General features: G+C 47.4%; 1 protein-coding gene across 1 annotated transcript; it reads left to right on the top strand.

The window, feature by feature from the left end:
• The first annotated feature begins 2,560 nt into the window (after nt 1-2,560).
• On the top strand, nt 2,561-24,029 carry Fah (fumarylacetoacetate hydrolase). The gene is made up of 14 exons (XM_051206549.1): nt 2,561-2,714; nt 5,874-5,984; nt 6,899-7,020; nt 7,203-7,252; nt 8,800-8,890; nt 10,541-10,638; nt 10,744-10,796; nt 12,219-12,318; nt 12,906-13,036; nt 14,612-14,687; nt 16,730-16,776; nt 18,898-18,999; nt 19,599-19,716; nt 23,892-24,029. The coding sequence occupies exons 1-14, from the start codon at nt 2,634-2,636 to the stop codon at nt 23,969-23,971; spliced, it is 1,260 nt and encodes a 419-aa protein (XP_051062506.1). The 5' UTR covers nt 2,561-2,633; the 3' UTR covers nt 23,972-24,029.
• Nucleotides 24,030-25,669: the final 1,640 nt, after the last annotated feature.

The following is a 25,669-nucleotide window of genomic DNA, read 5'->3' as shown; positions in this document are numbered from 1 at the left end:
AGTATATTATATAGAGTACACTATTTAGAGAATCCTAGACACAGAGGGAAAAAAGATAGGCTCAACCAAGAGAATACAGTAGAGAATAAATTTCTTGAGAGGAATACCTGAGCAAAGAACTAAGGGACAACCCAATGTGTCCAACACAATTAATAAGCAAATTCATGAAGAAAAGGATGAGTATTCAACCAATCAGAAAACCACCAACAAAACTGGTAGGAATTTTCTCAGTAACAGCCTGAATTTCTGGGCCTGGTGATGCCTGTAGTCTACGTACTCAAGAAGCTGAGGAAGTCATAACTTTGAGGCTAGCTTGGACTACTTAGTGAGTTCCAGATCAGCCTTAGCACCAGAATGAGAACCTTGACTCAAAAGAAAAAGAAAAAAAAAGTAATGACTAAAAAAAGATCACCTAAATTATCTTCAACTTTCAATTCAAAGAAGCATATTAGTTGAGATTATTAAAAAAACAAGACCCTAAAAAAAAAAAAAAAAAAAAACAAGACCCAACTGTGTCTTGCCTCCAAGAAACATACCTGTCTGGCATAACTCAATTTACCAAGTGAACAGAAGCCAACATGGCTATTCTGATAACGGAAAAAATAGATGTTAAACCAAAACTAGAAGAGAGGAAGTCACTACATACTAGTAAAAAGAACCCACTGAATCACCTGTAACAATCATGGACACCATATGCACTTAAGTTTGAATGGAACTCTCAGTTTCTTAGAACAAACACCAATGGACTTAAAAAGATCAGATTCTGATATAATAATCTTGGGTGACTTGAATATCTCGCTGTCATCAGTAGGTAGGTCACATGGACTAAAACTCGATAAAGAAACTTCTAGATGAAACAGACTTAACAGACTTCTACAAAATACTGCATCTGTATACTTTTCTCGTTGCTGTAACTAGATCCTTGACAAGAGGTACTTAAGAGTGGAAGGGTTTATTTCGGTTTATAGGTTGAGGATTTGCAGCCCCATTCAGAGAAGGAACATGGCACAGAGTGAAGGAAGAGGCTGATCACATTGTATCCACATCCAGGAAGCCAAGAAAGATCAATGCTGGCGTCTTTCACTTACCCAAGGCCTCCAGCCCAAGGGGTGGTGCTGCCCATATTCAGTTAACCTTTTCAAAACACAGACAGCATAGGTGTGTTTCCATTGTGATTCTTACACCCGACTGTCAAATTAACAATATTACATTAAACATTACACCCTCCAACAGCTAGAGAGTACACATTCTCAGCAACCCATAGCCCTTTCTCTAAAATAGCTCATAGTTTAGGCCATAAAGCACGTCTCCGCAAAAAAAAAAAACAAACAAACAAACAAACAAAAAAAACAAATAATTCTTTGTATGTTATCAGATTGAAGCATTTACACCAACACAGCCATAGTCTGAGGGGTACTCCCACGGACTTCACTTGAACTATCGCGCACTCCCAAGTTTCTAGTCAGTGATTAGCCGTACTTCTAATATTTCTGAACCCAGGGTCCATAATCTTTTCTCCCCCTCTCTCAACACACACACACACACACATACACACGCGCGCACACACACGGGTGTGCGCAGCATGTATGCCAGGTACTACCCTAGGCAGTCAACCAACATTAACTAATTGAGTTCTTGTATCTACTCAGAAGCGACTTCCCCCTAGTATTTTACGGGGGAAAAGCTGAAGCAGAAGAACCCTGAGAGGTTAAACACAGGCGCATCACGCTTTTCCGGATGTTGGCTTCAACTCCGCACTTCACCTGCAACAACAGCCCTGGAAGCGTCTTTGCCGCCCCTGAGCAAGGCTAAGCAGGCAGGTGAGCTGGGAAGAGGCCGTCCGCAGTATCCAATGAAGCCGGAGGAGTTGGAGGCAACCCTGGACAGAAGAATGGGGTCATCGGGTGGATCCCAAGTGCAAACTGGAGAAAGGCGGGCTGCTTTGAAGAATGGCGGGACTTCAGAGATTCTGAAAATGAAGCACCGACAGGGGCGGGGCTTAGGACGAGGGCATTCTAGATGAGAAAGAATACCTGGACCCAGGTGTTGGTAGGGGGCCTGTATGGACTTGGGGCTGAACGGTCCCAGGTTCCGGGATGGAGACGGGGCAGGACCAAGGCGGGGTGTGGACGAGCCAGGGTCTCTGGCGGGGCGATCCCGGGGTTCTGGCGGATAAAGAGGGTTGTCTTATGTGTCAGGATGAGTGAGGTGGTCCCGTGTGCTGGGAGGTCTCCCGGGGCGTGTGCCGGCCGGTTCCGGGGTGGAAGTGAACCAGAATGGGGGCGGGCCCGGAAAAGAGGCGTGGCGATCGAGGGGAGGTGGAGAGGCATGGGAATGGGGTGGTCCTGGGCCGGCTGCTAGGTGGTACCGAAGGTGGGCCCGGAGTAAGGGAGGGGCGAAGAGTGCGGGGCGGTCCGGTGCTAAAATGGTGCCTGTGGTGGGGAGGCGGTCCCGAGGGGCGGGTAAGGGTGTTGCCAGGCGGTACCGGGTACGGGCTTGGGGCAAGAACAGTCCCAGGGTTCCAGGCGGTCTCTGGGTCTAAAAGTGCTCGGCTGGGCTGATCCTCGTCCTAAGCAAGGTCCCACTAGCCAACCCCTGGCCGCCACGGGCTTTCCTGCCCGGTACTCGTCATCATGTCCTTTATTCCTGTGGCGGAGGACTCCGACTTTCCCATCCAAAACCTGCCCTATGGCGTTTTCTCCACTCAAAGCCACGTGAGCTTCGGTGCTTGGGCTCGGGCGTGGGGAGGTGGGAGCTCCGGTCAGTTTCTCCCGAGCCTCCGTGGAAGGCGCCTGTGGCTCGAAAGCTGCTCATGACCCACCATATCTGTACACGATGTTGAAATTCAGTCTCAGCTCCCGTGGGGTTGTGCGAGAACGAGGTGCAAAGAAGAATCCTGTAAAGTACCAGCTGACTCCCGTATATTTGAGCAACTCTGAGAATGCAAGCGCCTCCTGGCTTAGAAACTGCGGTCTAAGATACCAGACTCTTTTACCTCTGGGCTAAATTCTTTCTGCTCTAGTGTGAGCTGCTAGGCATTCCCTGAACTGATCACAAGCCCTGTGGGGCAAGAGAAACGAACTTTGACTTGTACTCATAGTCTGATTAGAAAGAAATCTTTGAAAACGGTTTGAGCGGAACTGAGTTATCAGCGAATACATAAGTATTCCTTGGGTGGGAAAAGCACATCCTTCCAAAATGTTTGCGGTATTCTCTGCTTGCTTTTTGCTCACACTGTTGATTCAGCTGTAAGCCATAAAAGCCATAGGAACTTCTTGCACCTAAAAGTAGTCAGAATATCTTTATCAGGATTTTCAGGTAGCATAGGTAGAGTGATTGGCTAGCAAACACCAGCGGAAGGAAGGGAGGGACGGAGGGACAGAGGGACGGAGGGAGGGAGGGAGGGAGGGAGGGAGGGAGGGGGGGAGGAAGGAAGGAAGGAAGGAAGGAAGGAAGGAAGGAAGGAAGGAAGGAAGGAAGGAAGGAAGGAAGGAAGGAAGGGGTTCCTGGCAGTTGATCTCCTTCCCTGCATCTGTTGCTCAGATGGTTGCCCTTTCGTAACCTGCCTGTGCTGAATGCCTTGGTCAGTAGAGTCAACTGGTGATTTCACAACCACTAGGCATGATTAGATGTTGCAAGGACACAAAGTAAATGTGTCGTCCTTTCCACATAGGAGGTGTGTGGAGCCTTAACCTGTGCCAGCCAACCATCTTGTGGAAACAGAATACTCCCTCTGGCCTCCCCTGGTACTTTGCCCTCAGCAGAAATACTCAGCTTTTTCTGGGAACACCCGTGGTTGGTTAGGCAGGAACATTTGTGAGGCAAGCACATCTTCAGTACTTGACTGTGTAGTAAGGAGCTGGGATGTGCTCTCCCAGGGGAATCTGGAGTTACTGTTCTCTTATCTGTGGCTAGAGGCTTTTCAGACGCCATATGCTGCAGTTTCTTTGTCATCATCATTATCATCATCATCATTTTAGTTTTTTGAGACAGGATTTTTCTGTGTAACTCTGCCTGTTCTGGAACTAGATCTGTAAACCATGCTAGCTTCGAACTCAGAGATCTGCCTGCTTCCTGAGTATGGGATTAAAGGAGTGTTGCTATATCCAGCTTCTTCTTTTATTAGTAATACACTTTTAAATTAATTTTTAATTTTAATGTTTTTGAGAATTTCACTTATAAGCACCGCATCTGCATCATTTCTACCCTTCCCACTGTGGTAGCTTGATCCTGGAGGACATTATTAACCTCCCATAGCTCTTTATTTATAGGGTGGGGCCATGTGGAATTTCCCATCAGCATTGGCAGATCAGTGGTGTTGTTGTGCTGGTCTTAAGGCAACTATATTATTGAGAGTTCCTAGGTGCATTTCTCGGGTCATGTCTAGGGGAACAGGCGTGCTAGACCACTGGCTCTTATCTGTTTGTTTGCTTCCTCTTGGGTGATTTTCCTTGAGCCATAAGAGTAGGGATTGCATTGCAGATGTCTCACAGGGTTGGGCACCCATGATGAGTTGTTCTCTGCATTTTGACAACTTGTGGATCTCTGTAATGGTTTCTGTCTATTGAAAAGTGAAGCTTCTTTGATAATGGGTGACAGTTACACTTACCTATGGCTATAAGGATACATATTTAAAACACACTTAAATTATATTGGTTTAGAAAAATGGCAATAGTAGGTTCTCCTCTTGGGACTGTGACCTCTCCAGCCATGGACAGTTGGCTAGGTTTACAGTAACAGGTATGGATTTCCTCTTGTTGATCAGGCCTTAAGACAATTAGACAGCTGTTGGTTACCCTTGGGATATAAATGCCATTATTACCTCATTGTGTATGTCTTGTTATCCTAGTGATTTTTTTGTTGTGGTTCATAGGCTTTAGATCTGAGTAGGACTACTGATTACTCCTCTCCCTTGACAGCTGTTATAATATACTATATAGACCTTGTTCATACATGACTAGGCAGGGAATGCCTTTGATTAGGTCACCGAGCTGACTCAATGATAGAGGTTCCTTCTTGCCTCAGCAAGGTATAAGATGATTGCCCCAGGATCTGTCCTATACATCACCTGAGTAGACCATCACTTGGATCCATGTAGCTCAGCTTTGTGGTCTTTGAAGCAGAGTGGGAAGATTGAATCCCATGGAGATACAGAGCCGAGGACATAAGGGTTCTTCAGCGAAGCTTTTCGGGCTTGTGTGGCCTTGATATCTCCCTATCTCCTAGGAGCTGCCTTGCAGCCCACCGAAAGCAGCAGGTACAGGAGACAGGGTCAGCTAGGAATTCTGCCTCTCAGCTCCCATGAGTTTCCTAGAATGGCAGAACTGCTGACTCAGGTGTCACGGAAGCCTGGCTTAGGACAGACTTCCAGGAGGTGAAGTCTTCCAACATGCTTAGTGTTGTGGGCTCAGAGACCAGCCTTGGCAAAATATTTGGGCCACTGTATTCATCTGAGCTCATGCAGATCTTTTATGGGGGCATAAAAGAAATTCATTCATGTGGTCAGAGCACTGTGGTTTCTGCAACACCCTGCAACCTGAGTTCTGTTGCATTCGAGCTACCACAGAGCTGGTACTCCCAAGTTATTACTTGTGAAAAACTCACTGCTCTGCTCTATGGGAGAATGGCCCTGAGCAAAGCTCTAGGCCCAGTATGAAAAGGAATTTAGGTTATTGGTAAAGTGGTGAACAATTCATCACTAGAGGCATGTAAGCAAAGCTGAGAACTTTGCCTCCATAGGCTATCTGTTCATTTCCCATCAAGAGATGGATCCTGGCCTCCGGTCCTGTCTTTATGAGGGTTGTCCCAAAGGAACCCATGGGTCCCTAAATATTGGGTGTCTGTCAGAACTGATGGTGCCATTCTCTTCCTAGCCAAAACCACGGATTGGTGTGGCTATCGGTGACCAGATCTTGGACCTCAGTGTCATTAAACACCTCTTCACTGGGCCTGTTCTCTCCAAACACCAGCATGTCTTCGATGAGGTAGGACATTGTGTCATGGATTGCTTCATTTTACTGCCTACTACATATAAGTTAGTATTTTTCTTAGCCACAGGGTATCCCTGTATAAGTGTGGGAGCTGTTCTGAGAAATAGGTGACAGAGGAAGTAACCTTGACATTTTGGGGTGGTTTCTCAGTAGAATGTGAGCTCCTGAGTCCAGTGGGTCTTGCCAAGTTGCCGATAAGGTAAGGATATTATGTGACTCTGGCTTCCTTTTATACAGGGTTATTCAGGCTTTGGTCTTTCAAGGCCCAGAAAAACCTTAATAAAAGGGGCCATGAACCTCACATTGTAGATTTGGGATACAACTTGAGACAGTCATCCTGGCCTCCATGTTCATGGGGGATGGTTCCTCAGTCCTTCAAGGGTACAGTCCTAGAGCACCCAGCTTTGCTTGTGTCAATGTAGGATGGCTGCCCTGTCTTCTAGGTGCCTGGGGACAGCCAGCTTGGCCTCCACATCTGTGTGGAATGGGTCTGACTTTCCTCCCTCATCACAGGTCAGCTCTTAGGATTTGCTTTTTGCTGACACACAAGAAGGTATATTACTGAGTACCTCTTTTGTGTGGGAGCATTGCACACATCCTTTCTGTCAGTTCTCCTGGCCACTCTCTGGCACAGAGTCAGTATTGTTACCAGATAAGTGGGACTTTGTGCAGTTTGTGGATTGCTGTCCACATAATAGCTCTTCAGCATCGACTGTGGGCTGTATATCCAGAAGTAGACAGGACATCAAGAATGGTGACCAGCTTTTTCTAGCTCTATGCAGAGACAACAAAAAATGTGAACAAAGTTCCTGACTTTTGAATGCATGGAGAGATGCAAGACTCTGGCAGGAGGGATGGCTCAAGGATTTTCTCAAGCATAATGATCTCTAATCCTGTTTTGGTCTTAGACAACTCTCAACAGCTTTATGGGCCTGGGCCAAACTGCCTGGAAGGAGGCAAGAGCATCCTTACAGAACTTGCTGTCTGCCAGCCAAGCCAGGCTCAGAGATGACAAGGAGCTTCGGCAGCGGTGAGGAACACATGAGAAAAGAGGGACATATCAGGGGAGACAAGGCTGAGGTAGTTGCCAGTGCCCTTATGCATTGATGCTTGGCTGCTTATCGTGGTTTAGTCAGGCCACCTTCTGGGTTGCATGTTGGTGGGAGGGCTCAGCCTAGAAGACTGAATGCAGCCCCTGATTCTGTGTTTCAGTGCATTCATCTCCCAAGCTTCTGCCAAGATGCACCTTCCTGCTACCATAGGTGAGTCCTGTTTCCCTGTTATGTCAAGCAGAGTAGTTTAGTGGGCCTAGAGAGCAGGACACATGTATTGGATTCTCTTATCTTGGTGGAGAGAAGAAAGAGTGAAGGTGTTAGGATTACCAGCATGTCCCAACATGACCAAGCTCAGCACACAGTTAGCCTTGCCTCAGGTTGTCTCAAGCCTGCTCCCTCAAAGAAGCAGCAGCCTGCTTCTTTGCAACTAGCTACATGGCTCCTGGCACAACAACTTGCTCCTTCTTCCCATAAGATTGTACAGCGAGCACTCTGACCTATCAGGAGAGAGAGTTTTGAGGAAAGCCAGAGGGCCCTGGAGGGTCCATGTATATATCTGGCCAGGCATCTGACTTGATTAAATCAGCAAGTTGTTGTCAGTACTTGATTGCTTGAAGATGAGATGGGGCCATCAGCCTGTGGCTAGACATATCCTTGTATGTCAGCTGTGAGAGGGAACATTTGCTCTTGGCATGGTGGGATGCCTATGATCTGAGAGCTGTACAGTTCTGCCCTGGAAGGATGGGATTCCCTGAAGCAGTTTCTCCATTCTGCTACCAGAGATGCTGGTACCCACTGATAGGTACAAGGTGGGCTGGAGGATGGGCTCATCTCTTGCTTCCCTTTAGGACTGGGCTATGCTTTTACAGTAAACTGGTTGTCTTCTAGGGGTCCTTCATCCTTTCTAGATAACTGATGCTGTGACTTGTTTTACTGTCATGGATGTGACTGTTTTTGTTATAAATACATTCACTCTTACTTCCGTGCATAGGACTGAAGGTGGGAAGTCATGAGTATAGCTCAGCCTGGCCACCCCTTGCTTAGTTGGGTCCCAGACAGTGTTTCCTCTCCATATCTTTCCATCTCCACTTCTAGTCCAACCTGCTGTGATTGGGGTACTCAGCTTTTGGGGTGGTGGTATAAGGCTTAGGAAGATGAGTAAGCAAACTACCCTCAGTGGGTTTTCTAGTAGATTTTAGTAATTCATTCACATATGAGAGGGGGCACCTGCAGTTCATGAACCTTCATGTTCAGCTCATCACAATCAATAGGCACTGATATACAAGTTCAAATACAGAGACAAGATGCCTTGTTCTTGGTGCTGAGAGCCAGTCACATGAAATAAGGGCTGAGTTGGGACTGGCCTGAATGGTGACAGTTTCTTGAAGATCTGCACACATGGGACTGGAGCACAGTGAAGCGCACTCCAAAGAAGGGTTCAGTAGTGGTGCCTTAGATTTGCCAGGATTTCAACCAGCAGAGGAAAGGGAGAAGTAAGGCTAGGAAGCAGGCATATGTTAAGCAAAGGTATGTCAGGGGTTGACCTTGTTTGGGTCACAGCAGTTACATATGGTACAAGTTGGGAGGGAGTGGTAGCAGCCATTTCATACTTAAATTTCATTGTCCGATTCAGAAAGTGTGGGCTAACTTTTTTTCTGAAGGGGTCCTTGAATCTTGAAGGGTGTGAGTCCCTACTCTTGGGACTGGACTTCCTCCATCTAGGTCATTGGCTGTTTTGGGTCTTCCTTCTGCAGGAGACTACACGGACTTCTACTCCTCTCGGCTGCATGCCACTAATGTTGGCATTATGTTCAGGGGCAAGGAGAATGCGCTGATGCCCAATTGGTATGTCCTAGGCCAGATGTTGGGATAAATTCAATATCATCTCTCTCTTTACAGTATGTTTTCCCCAGGAGCTGCAATGACCCTTTTTTGTCAAAGCAGCCTAGGAAAAAAATTAGAACTGATGATGTTACAACTTCTGGAAACAGCCGACCTAGCTTCTGGTTCCCTCAACATGACTTTAGGAGGGCCTGTGGGTAGGTCCCTTCATTCCCCCTCTGGAGAACAGACATGGGATTAGAATCCCAGTGATGCTTGATCTCTAGATCTTTTGGCTGGCAAGCTGCCTATATTCTAACCATGAGTATGCTGGGGAAAAAAAAAAAAATCAGAAATCTAAAATACGTCCAGTCACAAGCAAGTTAGAGGAGGGAGGTTCAACCTGTATTGTCTTTATACTGAAGAATATGTGCACAAGGCAAAGAAAGGGCAGCACTGAGGGCCACCCTGAATCATATCACAAGAGAAGGCCTACTCTGGGAAGGAAATGCAGGCCAAAGGCTGTGGCTCCCCCAGCTCGGTTCACATGGCTAAGGATGCATTTCCCCACCCAGCCTGGCCCCTCCCTTCCTCATTCCTGGTGTTTGGCTAGAGGAGTTCTGGCACCCTGGTGGCAGGCAGCTCCTTTGAGGCTGGACAGTCTGCTGGATAATTTTCTCTGAGGTCATGAGAACAGACAGTTTCTGATTGGCTGGGAATAAACACAACCTGGCACTCTGTGGCTGCAGTCTATCATATCCACCCACCTTAAGCAGGAGCCTGGAAACCTGGCCCAGCCTGCTGTGTCTGCCGAGTCTGACCCTTATTGTCCATTTTCCTGCTGCCACGGACAGTCCTTGTAGCTATCACTCTCACCTGCCTCTGTGTTCACATGGCTGTCTCCTCTTCTGTGTCTTCTGCCTTGTACAAAGGCACTCTGGGATACAGGACTCTCACATGATCCAAGGCCATTAATTACATCTCCCAGGGAGTGGGGTACAGGCAGATCTTTTGGGGGAGCCACCACTCACTGTGGTATAGGCATAAGCTCTTGCTTTTGAGACAACCATTGGTGTTTCTCATATGCTGTCTTCTCACCGCATTATTCTGTGCATCCATCTAAGAGCACCCCCAGCCCCGCCTTGCTTGGTAGTGTTCTGATATTTGGGAAAACTCTTCTTTCCTTTCCATATTCTTGTTTTATAAGTATCTTCCTACGATGTTCCCCAGCCTTGGATAGCTATTTGTTCTGAGTTTTATGATTTATTCCTAGGGTCCCCTTGTATTAGATGTGGACAGGGCCCACAAAGGAATTGGCAGAACTGTGTGGTCAGAAAAACCTGTGTTCTTTATTTTTCCACCTCACTGTATAGCTAGCCCTAGCTGGCCTAGAATCTACTATGTACACCAGGCTACCACAAGCTTGTGGTACTCTTCCTGGCTCTGCCTTATGAGTGCTAGAGCTGCAGGCATGCCCTGCCCTCTTCTGTTCTTAAATCTGGGTAATTTCCCCCTGTGTGATATACCACATTTGTTTTCTCCATCTTTCCATGGACACTTGGGACATGTTTTTAACTTTTGAATAATGAGTGTATACTGACTGTTTCTTTCTGAAGTTTAATTTATACCATGTAACGGCTTTGGCACCCATACCTTCCCACCTTCCTTTGTTAGGCTCCACTTACCTGTGGGATACCATGGCCGGGCTTCCTCCATTGTGGTATCTGGCACCCCAATCCGAAGACCCATGGGACAGATGAGACCTGATAACTGTAAGTGATTCCAGTATCCAGGCTCTGCCAATGCCCAGCTTTGCCCTGTTGCTATGAGCTCAGTAATCTGGTGTTGATGGTTCCTTTCATGTGCTGTCTCTCCAGCAAAGCCTCCTGTGTATGGGGCCTGCAAGCTCCTGGACATGGAGTTGGAAATGGTGAGTTATGTGTAGTTTTATTGAGTGCGATCAACAAAGGCCTGCAGCATGCAAGCTTTCTTTCTGGGAGAGCAGTTCATGCCTGTCCAGCCACAAATAGCAGCCCTGTGAACCCATCTGATCATTGAGTGCAGTTGATGCTTTTTCTTCAGATCTGTGTTTGTGAATTCACCTGCTGGCTAAACTTATTTGCAACTCAAATATTAACACAAGTCATGGTCACACAGAGAAGTGGAAAATTTGAGTCTCCTGATGCACACACTTGTTCCCAGTTGAGGTCACAGCAGGCTCCCTGTCTTCTTGTCACAGTTCTCATTCTATAAACATGTGTTACTTTTCTGGTCTGCTTTTACCCCCACGTTCTTATGTGCTTTGAACTGATTTTGTTATTTATAATGTCCTCCAAGTGAAGGGCCCTTGTACTCTCCTAAGTGCAAGGGGGAAGGTTTCCCTTATAGAGCTATGTGTTGGAAAGCCTCCTTCTTCCCTATGTTGTAGCTATTGATGGGAAATTCAGTGTTGATGAGCCAATACTCTATATGGATATTGTTAACAAAAAGGGGGTAAAATATGGCTAGATCAAATGATTTATTGTTCATTTGGTGAGTGCTGTAGCCAGTGGCTCTTTTCTCCTGGTGGAAGCCCTGTTTTCTGTTCACATTCATGGTGACTTTATGGAGTGTCTCATGAATAACAAGCATCAAATGGCCATATCCACTTCATTACACCTGTGGAAGGGCCTGCACCATTTCAGAAACACGTTTATACCAAGGCTCCTTGTTTTATTTAGATTGAGCATTTTATGAAAGCGCTCAGGACTTACATGCAGTTGTGAGAAATGAGATGGAGATCCCCTGGACTTGAAAGTGGTGCCATGCTTCGTGCCTCGGTGCCCTGGGGTCTTTTGTCTTTTTGTCTTGATGAAAAAAATTTGCATTGTTTAAACCCTGTCACTAAGCTGACCGTGGTTTCATGACTGTAGCTGATTCTGTGCTTTGAAGGCACTCCACTCCCCCCACCCCGTGACATGACTGGATGTTCTATCACACGATGCCATTCATCTGGAGACAGGTTGGACTGTGAGCCACCATGTCAGGTGCTTCGGTATGAGCACACCTGATGCTTGTTTTTCACAAGCATCGCAGAGCTGTCAGATACTAGGTTATGGAGCATTGGGAACAAAGAAAGGAGCAGAGAGGCCTGTGGTACCCTGAGGGTCAGGAAGAAGCTGTCATGGGGCTGGCAGGAAAACAGGTACACATGAGTTCAATTCCTTTCTTAGACGTCCAGTGAATTAATACTGTGTCCTCAGGCAGCCCTGCTTCCTGGTTGGACTTTGGAAATATTTTGCCTTTGCTCTGTAACCCACAGTGACCCAGAGTGACAGGTCATCTGGATTCTAAACAACTTTCCCTATGACAGGCTTTCTTTGTCGGCCCTGGGAACAGATTTGGAGAGCCAATCCCCATATCCAAAGCCCACGAGCACATTTTCGGGATGGTCCTCATGAACGACTGGAGTGGTAATGCCTGGTGGCCCAGCTGGTGGTGTGCTCTGAGGAGCATGCACAGGGTTGGGAATGGGGTAGGAGACCCAAGAAATGCAAGTCTGTGCCACACAGACTTCTGACTCTGAGGATGTAGGCAAGTCACAGCCTCCCTAAGCAGCTTCCTCATATGTGGAAGGATGGTGCTGACAGTGCCTAAGCCTTTGTCAAGCCCCACCTATCCATTCACTATGGCCAGCACCCTCATCCTGTTCTACTGATGAATAGCTGTGTATGGAGGGATTTTAGCCAGTGACTGAGCTGAGACTTAAAGTACAGAAACCTATCAGAGTCCCAGTTTTGTACCCTGACACCATGTGTAAAAGGACATGGGCTCACACATCCCAGGAGAGGGCCTCCCCCTATTCAGGGATTATCCTGTTACTCTTTGTTGTAGCCTGGCACAAGGGCCTCTGTCTTCACACTGAACACCCTTCTTTTCATTCCCTGGAGGTCTGGCTTGCCAGAGCTCTGTAGAGAGGTCCATGTAGGTCAAGGGTAGGAAGCAGCTCGGAGTGAGCCTGTAAACCATTATGAGTCCTAAGCTTGTTCTTCTCCCATAGCACGAGACATCCAGCAGTGGGAATACGTTCCCCTTGGGCCATTTCTGGGGAAGAGCTTTGGAACCACCATCTCCCCATGGGTGGTACCTATGGATGCCCTCATGCCCTTTGTGGTGTCCAACCCAGAGCAGGTAAGCACCCCTCTGCTGAAAGTTCCTGCTTCTACCCTTTCCTGCTGCCCTCTGAGCAAATAGAGACAGTGGCCAGGCAGCTGTGGCTCCAGGGATTTCTCTCCCTCTAACACAGAGGGGAAAGCATAATTTTCTTGCCTTCAGCAAGAGTTCAGGGAACTGCCTGGTAAAACCCTAACTGCACAGGCCACACAGCTGCCCCATTGTACAATTTTGGTTTGTGTAATGGCTCCCTCTGGAGTCTAATTTGTAGAATGCATTTGGAATAGAGGGTATAGGGAAAAGAGCATTGTCTCTGCAACACTTCCCAGCTCCCTTGCCCAGTACTGGGCTAGTGGCCCTCACTCTTACTCCCTAGTTTGTCACGATATGCTATGTCCCATCCCTTCAGTGCAGTCATTCTGCCTTTATGGCCTTTATGGCCAACATCTTGCAGGCCCTAATTTTCATAGACGTTTGTTCTCTCAGATGTGGCTCTATCAAATGGCCTATCTGGTCCTCCCGTGTCTGTCTCTGGATCCTCTTCTCTTCCAGAGGGTTCTGCTCAGGACTCTCTACTTACACTCTCCCAGATATTGTCTCAACAGCTGTGTACTGCTGCATTTCTCCCTACTCATCCATGCAATTTTATGCTTGAACAACCTTGGGGACTTCCCCTGCAAGTTGATCCTTCATAAACATCCCTGCAACACTTTCACTCCATCTCCTTGGATCTTCTGTAGCTTTCCCCATCATAGCACCCTCCTCTCCCATCTACTGGTCTCCCTCCCCTTTGTCTGTCTCCCTCCACCTCCACCCACCTTTTCTGCCCTCACAGGACCTATTGGGCCACTGCCTTCAATGACCCACATCTTCCCTTATCATCCTTCCTCCAGGTCTGTCTGGACCCCAGCTGCCTTTGTCCTTCCCAAGTACATTTACGTACAGCTATCACTACTCTTGTCCCTTCCCAACTAATCAGCATTATTTCCCTCTAAAGTAGCTTCAGGCTTCACCCTTCATGCACTGGGAAGGAGCTGCATTCTCCCCTAGCATCACTAGTCACACTGTTGCCATTAGAAGCACACAGCTGTTCAGATCACCCAGAGTGACCTTATGTCCTGCAATGATTTTTGTATTGTATTTTGGGGAATTGCTCTCCTCCTCCCATCTCTGCTTGGCCATCAGCTGCCTCTTCAAGTGTTCCAGCACCAAATAGGGTTGCAGACTTATGTTTCCAGGCACCCTGCCTTTCAGGGCTCCTGCCTGACCCTCCCTATTGTCCTAGATTTTCCATATAGGTTCTTTAGACCATCTTGCCTCCCATGGTCCCCTTCTCAAACCTGTCCTCCCCCAGCTTCCTGCACATTGCTCCTTTGGCCCTGAGACCTCTAACTTGCGTGTGCCCCATCTTCAGCTTATTTTCTCAAATCTAGCACCCGTGACTTCCTGATTCTTACTCCCCAACCATGGACAGTGTGCAGGCACTGCAACTCTGGAGAAGAAACGCTGCTGCCATGCCTGTGCTGGAGAGCAGAGGCTGCTGGGAACTCAGCCCTTCTGATAGCCACCTCTCTGATATGCTCTTCCCTCTAGGACCCCAAGCCCTTGCCATATCTCTGCCACAAGCAGCCGTACACATTTGATATCAACCTGTCTGTTGCCTTGAAAGGTATGCTGCAGAGTGGGTGGTGTTGTCCATGCTCAGCAGACAGGCATGGGCAGGTGCCATTGTCCCAGGGGAGCCTGAGCTTTGGCTAGCTGATTCTAGAGGCACTTGCTCCAGTCTAGAACCTGTGTGGGGCTCTTGTAAAAAGAAGAATGTGAGGGCAATCCTCCACTTGGAGGTATTGTCCTACATGGAAGCCTGACCCTCCACTCTGTTTGAGTCTGCTCTTCCAGCCAAGGTCTACCTAGGCTCTGCTCACATCCATCACTTCCAGCCACCTTACACTGCACCTCAGATGTGTGGTGCATTTCATCAAGTGCCTATTTGGAAGCCTCATCTCAGAGGCTCATGGGACTGTGAGAAGCACTGAGCTGCAGATTGAATAGTCCAGAGATCCATGCTGATGGCCTACCTCCACCGAGTCTTGCCACAGACTGAGCTGTGGTGTGGGGTGTTGGCTCTACAGGCCAAGCTGTGGTGTGAGAAGCCTGCTATGTAGCCATGATGGAGGTCCAGTCTCAACTCTACTCTTATCCAACTTTGGGGCTTGGGCGAGTTACCAAGTAATGCCCTAGTTTGTCATCTGTGAAAGGAGAATTATAGCATTGGTTTTTATTATACAATGGTCATGACTAAGGAAACTGATCCATAGACCTAGAATAGAACCTGTAAATAGAAAGGGGCAGGTGTCATCTTCATGTTCAGGGTGGAAGAGAGCTTGCTTGGGGGACACATTTAGAGACATTTACTTCCCCAGGGCCAAACTCTAGCTGGCTCCTTGTTCCCTCAATTTCCTCCTTTTGTTTGTGATTACATACAGAGTATGCTGTGTCCTTATGGCCACTTCCTGGGTTTCAGCTTTCATGAGTGACAGGAGACTTCCTTCCTTCCTTCCTTCCTTCCTTCTTTCCTTCCTTTCTTTTTTAAACAATGTATTTAAAATTTATTTTATATGCACTGGTGCGAAGGTTTCAGATCCCCTGGAACTGGAGTTACAAATAGTTGTGAGCTGCTATGTGGGTGGTGGAAATTGAATCCACTTCCTCTGGAAGAGCAGCTTAACTGCTCTTAACTGATGATCCATCTCTCTAGCTCAGAGTCAGTTTTTTAAGGATCAAGTAGGATCTAAGAGGCATGGCAGCACCCCCTGGGAAACTGCTGGTCCTATCCTTTCATGTTTCAAGTCAGGAAACTGAGGCTCAGAGAGGAAGATTACCCTGAGTTGTGGGGCTTCCTAGGGCCAAGCTGGAGCAAGTGCCAGGGTTGTAAATTCCAAGCTAGTGCTTTCACTCACAGACACATCCTTGCAAGGCCTTCCTATCTTGCTCTTGTTCTGGGCTTTTCCCTGTTGGCAAAGGGCACTGAAGTGGCGGGACAGGATAGGAGTGAAATCATAGCATCTGGACATACAGAGCTCAACTCAGTTTTGAGGTTCCAAGCTGACATCAGAATAACAGGGTTGGGAAGCAGTAATGTGGGCACGCTGACCTCCTGTGGGACTTCAGAGCACACACCTCCTGTTGTAGAGGGGTAAGAAGCACAAGGGAAGGGCTGGGTTTTGAGGGTGGGAACATATGGCAGCACTAGCCGATCCCTGGCATGCAATAAGTGCTTAGTAAGGACTTCTGGCATTAATGGTGAGCGACTTCACTATCTGTCATTATAGAGTATCCAGAGAGTAGCAGGCTATGCTTGATCAAGGTCACATATAGGTTTCAGCCTATATTGTCTTTGGTTGCCTGATAGATATTAGGAGCACTGTAGGAAGAGGTACTCTAAAGCCATGTTTAGACTCAGCGGCACACATGCATCTGTCAGTGGTACTTGCTATGGGTGTGGGAGAAGAAACTGATAGCTTAGGTGAAGGTATTTGCCATTCCCAGACTAGATGGCCATAGTGGGTATATCCCAGCTCTGATACCCTCTAAGCTTATTGTTCCACAGACTAAGTGAAATTATAGCAGACAAGTGAAAGCAATTTGAAGGTTTCCTTTCTGATCAGTGGGAATACATCTTCACAAGTCTCACTTCTCAATTTCTGGCAGGAGAAGGAATGAGCCAGGCGGCTACCATCTGCAGGTCCAACTTTAAGGTGAGTTTGAAGGCCAGTAGACTGCTTGGTGAAAGGGAAGAAATTAACAGGAACAGGAGAGTAGTATCCACCTAGATGACTGGTTAACCTGAGGGCGGGGAGTCTCCATGATCCTGTTCCTTTCTAGACCTGCACGACATCACAGATTCCTGTCAACATGGAGGCTTCTACATAGATGTGACCAAAGTTTTCTGGGCACATTTCACATCCTGGAAGGGCCAGCCTCTGGATCCCATGTCCTCACAGATTGGAGTGATAAAAGTGCTGTGTGTGCTCACATGTGAGATTGACAGGTGGGGAGTGTCTTCCTTAGCCACTCTCCATTTTATTTTTGAGACAAGGTCTCTCCTTGAAGCTGGAGCTCACTGACTGGCTAGGCCAGCTGGCCAGTAACCTCAGAGATCCTTCTGCCTCTCCCTCCTTGGTGCTGAGAATACAAGTGCACCCTGCAGCCAGATTTTTATGTGGGCCACGGGGACTCAGTCAAACTTGGGTCCTCATGGCTGTGTAGCAAGCTTTACCAACTGAGACATCTCAGCAGCCCATTTACTTTATAATCAAACCTTTTAAAAAGTATTATTTTTAAAATTGTGTGTGCATGTTTTTGGGGGTTTTTTGAAACAACAGCACACACATATACAGATACAGTACAGATACAGAAATGCTAAAATTGAAAGTGTGGAAACTGAGGAGATTTCACAAAACAAGCATCCCTGTGTGTCTGGCACCCATGTCAAAAAGGGGAATTCCCCACCCTCAGCAGCCAGTTGCCTTTTTACAGCTACTCCATCACTTCCCCAAGGCAGGCCACATCTCCTTGCTTCTCTTGCCATAGAGACTTTGCTTACAGTAGGAACTTGTTTGTCTCATTGCTATAAAAGGTGCAGTTGTGCCAGCTGCACAGTGGCTGATGGGCATTTGGTTGCTTCTGTGTTTTGGTCACCCTTGAATTGCTGTCAGCATTCTAGTACACATCTCTTGGAGTACACGTGTGCACATTTCTGTAGGGTACATATCCAGGAATAGAAGTGCTGGGTTATAACACAAACATACACACTCACACTCAAAAACACACACACTAAAAAAGCAGAGTGCATAACTAGGAATACTTTTGAATATCTTTCCAAAAACGTTCCAGCTCCATTAACCTAATCAAGAGAATCCCTCACAGGTGTGTCCATAGGCCAGCTGAATCTGGACAATCCTTCGAAGTTGTTTCTGCCCCACTTGGTTCTAGAATACATCAAGTTGGCAACTGAGATTAGCCATCGCATGAACACTCTCAGTACAGCCGTCTAAGAAATTCTGCTACTTCGTGTATGAACATGTAGTGTTTTCCTTTCAGCTCAGCCATTCAGGGAATTGTGTATTTCCGTGACAACTAACCCAGCTTGGCACCTCTTCATGTGCTCTTTGGCTACTTAAAGACTCTATGAATAGATGCATTTGTTTTGTATGACTTTCCTTCTAGTTAGAAGAACTAAGGAATGTGAGGAGGAATGGAGGGAAGGATCCACTTCTGAGGGATCTATTGCCTACCTGAATGGCTGTAGAAAGGACATGCAGAAAGCTATGCCATTGTGGAGGCTTGGACATGCATGACCTCTGAGTGTTTCAGGCACAGGAGCCCAGACCTCACGTCCCACCTTCTCATTATCATCCTTCTCTGACACTCTGTTAAAATCATTTCATCTCCAGGGCCGGCGTCAGTTCCAAGTCTTGGGGGATGGTCATCCAGGCCTTGGAACTGTAGGAAGGACAGTCTACCAGGCTCTAGGAACTTCCAGGCCTGAGGTGGTCATAAACACATAGGCATGAGCAGAAAGAAATGTTGAGAAGGCCCAGCTTTCAGACATCTTGGAAAAGGTGTTTTGGGAGAGACGAGGTTCCAAGGGAAGTGAGGTTAGAACTGGTGGACAAGGTGGGTCAGAACCTTAGCAGGTGGGCAGCAGATCATCTGTAGAGAGACTAGAGGAAGGCGAAATCTCAACTGAAACTAGACAGGTATAAATTATAAGTATGCATAGAATGTGGAGGGCAGGGAAGGCATAAAGCAAGTGGACTACATCCTGCGCAGAAAGCAGTATGCCCACACATGTCCTTCTGTGTCCCTGCCCCCAGCATATGTACTGGACCATGCTGCAGCAACTCACACACCACTCTGTTAATGGATGCAATCTGAAACCTGGAGACCTCTTGGCTTCTGGAACCATCAGTGGATCAGTGAGTCTCAAACTACCCATGTGGGTCACCAAACCAAAGATAAGCAAATTGAGCAGGTTGGGGGTAAAATACTTCCCTACTACACAATGACCAAGAAAGACCTGTGTGAGAACCAGAGCTTGACTCTGTCTCTCCAGAAAGCAGGAGCCACTCTATCTAACCTTCTTTTCCTCCTAGGAGGTGACCTCACAGCTGCGTCCTTCTTATCTACCCCTGAACAACCATGAGCCTAGAGAGAGGGGTGGTGAATAGGTTGGGTTCACTCCATGTAATCCTGGCCATGGTGACTGGGAGGTGACAGTCTCTTGACAGTGGGATAGTGTTGGACATGACACTGTCTAGGGTTGTGAGCTGCAGGCTATGGAATGAAAACGCACACAGAATCAGGCCCTTGGGCACACCGTGGGCACAGGACCCTTAATAGACACCATGCTCACAGGAAAGATAAAGGCACACCCTGTTGAGCCACCAGGACATATCCACAGGGGCCTCAAAAGTTTTATGGTCCCCCGTGTCTCACTGTAATGTCCACACTAGAGCTGGCCTTTCATATCACCAAGATATAAATACATGTCACTTCCCCCTTTTCTCTTATAAAGGAACCTGGAAGCTTTGGCTCTATGCTGGAACTGTCCTGGAGGGGAACAAAGGCCATCGATCTGGGTCAGGGGCAGACCAGGACCTTCTTGCAGGATGGCGATGAAGTCATCATAACAGGTGTGAACCACCAAGCCCCACAGGCCAAGAGTACCCATCTGGAGATAGAGCCATCTCTCTTCCTTGCACTTACTGGCATTTGTGGATTCTGTGTTTGCATGTTATGCCCTGGGCTACAGCCTGAGGACTTTGTGTGTTAGTATTCACACAGGAAACACTATGAGAGTCCATTTTGCATCCCTTCCTCCAGCAATTGCCCAGTCATGATGGGGCCCTTGCTTTCTAGACTATGTCCCAGATCATGGGCAGGAGCTGATCTGGAACTGGGGTATGATAGTACCTTATGTTCTCAGCAGCCCTTTTCCAGGAGGAGCCATTCTGTGCTCCACATATTTATTAAATTAAGGAAGGCATGATCATGGTTAGAGAACCACTTCCTGAAGTCATAAACACCCCAGTGACCTCTCAGGGACTCACCAGCAGTGTGACCATTGAGGAAATCAGTGTTCTGAGACTTGACTGGCTTCATCTTTACAATTTGATGACAGAGCTATAGGACTATGCCAACAGCTTTGCTCTTGGTAAAAGTGCACTTTTACCCTGGAAGGTATCCTGGGACTCCAGAGATGAGGAGTAGCTCACACTACAGTGGCTCACATTGGTTCACACTGTAGCATCATTCATACACACAGGTTGGCACTTCGTGGAGGCCTTGCAGACAGTGAATAAGGAAGTCTGGTTTCCCCTCCAGGCAACTTATCTGTACAGTCCCAATTCTTTTCATTTGGGGATTTTTAAAGCATGATCCAGATCCAGATCTTGTTCTCTGCTGTTTCACACAACTGTTTCTAGAGAGCCAAGTATCTTGACCTTTCTTAATGGAGCCCTCTCTGAAGGACATTCTTCTATGGGGCCTATAACCATCTCCTACATTCCACCTGTCCTGCTCTCAGCCCACCAGCCACTCATTTCCTTTTGTGTCTTCTGCTCTCCCATACATACTTCCTTGATGCTGCCCTAGTACCAACAGTCTGTTCTGTGGACTAGACTTGGACCCATTTCCTCATCATAGTCCACTGAATGTCTTTTTAAGATGCCCTGTCCTGTCTGTGCTGTTGATATGCTCTAGATAGCTCGCTGGTCCACAGCTGGAACCCTCACAAAGCTTCTCCAGTGGATCTATTAGTCAGTCCTTCTCATTGGGTCCTCCCGTTGGCCCCACAATGATCCTATTCTGCCTAAGATCCTCTCATGGTACCTATCTGTCACCTCATACACTCTGTCACCACTTTGTACGTGATTCATTGTGGCTCATTCAGCTTCCTTCTACTACAGACCCTCAGCTATCATAGCATCACTTTTCTTAGAGCCTGTGGATCCTCACCTCAGCCTGGCACAGCCTTGTTCAGCCTTCCCAGCCTCTAAAGTAGTCACCTCTGTCCTCTGCCAGCAGCTCACTTAGTGTCATTCAAGTCAGCAGCATGCCTGTCAGCTCCCATACATAGCTGAGGGCTCAGATTCATTTCCTGTGAGGTGATAACAGCTCATGAGTTTGATGGTCTTCTCTTACAGTTCTAGAAGGCAGAAATCTGCCATGCATCCTCCCAGATGCTGGAAGAAAGGCCTATTTTGGCTTTCCAGCTGTAGTGCAACCAGCAGAGCTCCAGTCCCCATTCCCTTCTTAAGCCTCCCTCCTTGTCTCATATGACGTACTTGTGTTGGTTTTAGGACCCACCCAAATAGCCTTATTTGAAGATTGTTTCTTTTTTCTTTTTTCCTGAGACAGGGTTTCTCTGTATTGTTTTGGAGGCTGTCCTGGAACTTGCTCTGTAGACCAGGCTGGCCTCGAACTCACAGAGATCCACCTGCCTCCGCCTCCAGAGTGCTGGGACTAAAGGCGTGCACCACCAATGCCCGGCTTGAAGATTGTTTCTATAACCTCACCTGAAAGCCTTTACTCTGTGAGGTAGGTTTTTAGGTTCCAGTGTGAGATCTGATGTCTTTGGAGTCTGCAGCTCAATCTGAAGTACATAGAGACTGGCTAGGCACACCATTTAGTGAGCTGAACCAAGGAGAAGGGTACCGAGATCATGACAGCAAGTGATACCCCAGGATTGGTCACTACCCACTTTGCCTTCACTGATCCTAATACTTGCTAATTATACAGTGCCTCGTGGTCTCTATGCTTCAGTGTCCATGTATTCAACCAGTTAGAGGGAAATATGAGGATAGGTTGTGTCTGTACTGAAAATATCAGTTTTCTTGTCATTATTCCCTAAGCCATGCAGCGTAACTCTTGACAACACATTTGCATTGTCTTAGGCATTGTAAGCCACCCCTAGATGATTTGAAGTGTAGGGACCATGTGTGTAGGTCATATGCAAACTATTTAGGAGCTTAACCCTGGCCAACTGTCTGCCGAGCCCAGCTGTGTTGGAGGTATGTCTAATTACCATGGTTTCATTTTTTTACTCCCCCAAGCCTTTCGGAAATGTGTCATTGCCCCAGTTTTGCAAAGTCAAAAACCTAGGAGAGTATAAGGGAGGTGAATCATGGCAGATGACACAGATGGCAAAGTCAGGATACAGTTCCTGTTGTGAGCTGCTCTCTCCGAAGCTAGACCTCCTCATGTCAAGCAAGTACTCCAACTGCTGTATGCTAGTTTTGTGTCTGATACTGCTCCAGTTCTGGCCAGCCTACCCCAGGCTCTTGCTGTGGTCCTATGGGTTGGGTTAAATCACTTTTTGAAGTGCAGATGTGGGAAAGACAGGAGAGAGAGAAAAAGTGACATTGACTCTCTGATGCCATTATGACAGAGCCTGAATAAGCCGCCTCTAGCAATGCAGTCTTGTCTAGGCAGCTGTCAGGCCTGAGAAGAAAAAGGGCCTTGAGGCTGAGGCAGACAGCCCCATGATGTCCTTGATGTTTGTACCACACAGTGCATGGAGAGTCCTTTTCTATGTGGCTGTGAGAAGCAAGATCCACAGGCGCCCTGGTTCGTTCTGCCTTGCCCATGAGGCATTCGGCACCAGGGCCTGTATGTTGCCTCCCAGCTTGACACACTGGTTCTCTTTGCCTCTTTCCTACTGGCTTCCTCTTACTTTCCTTTATCTTGTCATTTCCCTGCTTTCTGCTTTCTTGATGAGGAGACAAGTCCCCATGTCACTCCTTGATGACTGAGTATGTGGTAGCTTCTCATGTACTCCATATGATACTCGTACAAGGTGCCCATGGGTACCCAGTCCTCATCCTTCATATATAGAGACTACAATTGAAATCTGCATCCTTACTCAGGGTCGCACAGATGCATACAAGCAGGGCCAGGATTTGAACCTGGGCCCCTGACCCAGTATGCCCTCTGCAGGGAGCCACATAGGAGAGGAAAGTAACCAAACACCATCCATTTGAGCAAGTGGCTTCAGGCATCAGTCCCCAGCCTTGCATTCTGCTTTGGACCTCAAGGGATCTGTCCCTGGAGACTGGCACTTCTCTGCCCACTGCCCACACAGTTAGTTGAGACCTCTGCTTTGGCATCTGAAACATTTGACACAAACTTGTTTCCTTTCCTACAATCATGTGATAGTGAGGCCTCTCACACATGCCTCTGTGTCTGTCATTCTTCATCACAAAGATCTGCTGCCCATCTGGTCCAGGGAATCATTGGGCTTCTTGGCCTCCTGTCTTTTCAGTAGTGTGCTTGAGTTTTCTTCCAAGGGCTGCTGGGATCACATTTCTCTCCAATTTTTTTTTTTTCCTCTCACATTGAGTAGCAGGAGGCACAGTTCCAGGAAGGGGACCAATCTCCAGGTTGGGGCTGTAGTGGGTGTTCATTCCGCCCATGACCTTGGGCTATCTGGTCTGATAGAGGCAGTGTTTCCCAGGGTATTTTGCTCTCTTGGGTGGGAAAGACCAGGTCAGGCAGGGTGAAGCAGCGTGTGATTGGTCCACAGCTTTCCAAAGACTCTGCAACTGGATTTACTATATCCTGTATTTGTGAGTGTATTTTCCCCTTTTCATATCTTAATAAATCCTGGATACCCCTTAAACACATGCACATGGATTTCTCACTACAGTGGGGGTGTGCAGTGAGTTAAATGAAAGGCAAAGCCATGGGTTGGCTTCCACCCTGAGTAATCCCACCTTGGTCTTTATGCTGCCCCAGTCTACACCCTTAGAGGCAACTCAGTCCAGGAAGTCTGCAGCTCTGTGGCTAATACTGCCCTACTGTGTTTCAGGTCACTGCCAGGGGAATGGCTTCCGAGTTGGTTTTGGCCAGTGTGCAGGGAAAGTGCTGCCTGCCCTTTCACCAGCCTAAGGCTTCAGAAACCACAAGCCACAGCCTTGCCTGCCCCGGACCATGCTACGGTTGCCCTTCACTCCGGAATGAATAAAGCCATATTGCTTGTGGGAAATGTCACAGAGTTGTCTGTCCTTGGTTTTGTCCAGTTGGTCAGTGTTTGCTGTTCCCATGGAAGCAGTCATTAGTTCATTTCTTCCAGGTGTGAGGCTGAAGGCCCTGATGGGGTTCTTTATCAGATGCCTCAGGCCTTCAACACCTCTTGAAATGTGGGGAGAGGACGGGTCTTGAAGTATTAAGCACTCCCCAGAGAGATACAACCACTGTGTGTGCATGTGTATATGTATACATGCATACGTGTACGTGGAGAGAAGCACATGAGCGCGTGCGCGTGCACACACACGTGCGCGCACACACACGTGCACACACACACGTGCACACACACACACACACACACACACACACACACACACGGGGGGGGGTGGTCTATTACAGAGACTTAAAGCTCCAAATCTGTAGTGCAGGCTATCTGGCAAAACTTTTCCCCTGTGGCTGTCAACATGTAACTGTCCTAGGTGCACACCTAAGGCAAGGATGGGATGAGCATCTTGGTGTTCACCTTTCTCCTTCATACCCATTGGAGCCCAGAAGCAACCCTGCCTGAGGTCCTCTGTCCCCACTCAGTAGCCCTGGCCCAGTTTCAGAGTGACAAAAGAGGACAAGATATGATATGACTCTTCTTGGGCTAGATGAATGAGAATTCAGGCATGCTAATAATTCCATTCATTATTCATTCATAAGCTTTGTAAGTCTCTGACCTTCCTGAATCTCATGAGTTCCTAAGCTCCTTGTTTTGTTTGTTTGCCTCATAATTCTCACTCCTCCCTTCTTTCTGGAGGAAATAGTTACACAGCACTCCATAGCTTCCTCCAGCTTTCCCCTCCCTCTGAAATGTTCCTTGGGCCTTAGAGAAGATGATGTAGATGTCTTCTTATTTTCTTCCATTTATATTTTAGAATTGGGTCACTGCGTCACAGTAACAGTCACTGATTCTCCAGTTTGATCCCTCATGAAGTTCCATAATAACACTTGTCGTCCACTACAAAAAGAAGTTTCCCTCTGTGATATAAGCTGGTAGTTGCAGTAATCTAAGGATATATGCACAAATGTTTAGAATATAATTTAGTAAGCACATATTTCTGTTTAACAAACAATAGCAGTCACCTCCCCAACTGCTTGGATTTGCCCTGGCTTTCAGTTTCAAACATAGGTTCCCTCTTGTAGAATAGTCCTTAAATCTTTCAGAATATGGTTGATTGCCTTTATAATAGTCATTTCACTATGGTACCAGTAGGCACATCTTGCCTGACATGTTGATAGCATGGTATACTAGGTACTAGGTCAATAACCAAGAAGGACTATCAGTGAAAAATTTCCCTCTGAAGCTTGTATAGCATTTTCCTGCTCTACAAAACCCACTCATAAAGGGAGCCTCCAGGTCAGTCTCAGCTTGATTTCTCTAGGGTCTTTAGCCAAAGCGTGTGGTGGTGTTGTTTTGTTTTGTTTTGTTTTTTCCCTGGCTTTTCAAAGCAGGACTTCTCTGTAGCTTTGGAGCCTGTCCTGGAACTCTCATTGTAAACCAGGCTGGCCTTGAACTCACAGAGCTCCACCTGCCTCTGTCTCCCGAGTGCTGGGATTAAAGGTGTGAACCACCAC

The sequence above is a fragment of the Phodopus roborovskii genome, unplaced genomic scaffold (assembly GCF_943737965.1).
Source record: "Phodopus roborovskii unplaced genomic scaffold, PHOROB, whole genome shotgun sequence".
Taxonomy (NCBI): Eukaryota; Metazoa; Chordata; class Mammalia; order Rodentia; family Cricetidae; genus Phodopus; species Phodopus roborovskii.
The sequence above is the reverse complement of the archived record's forward strand: the minus strand, read 5'-3'. Positions and strand labels throughout refer to the sequence as shown.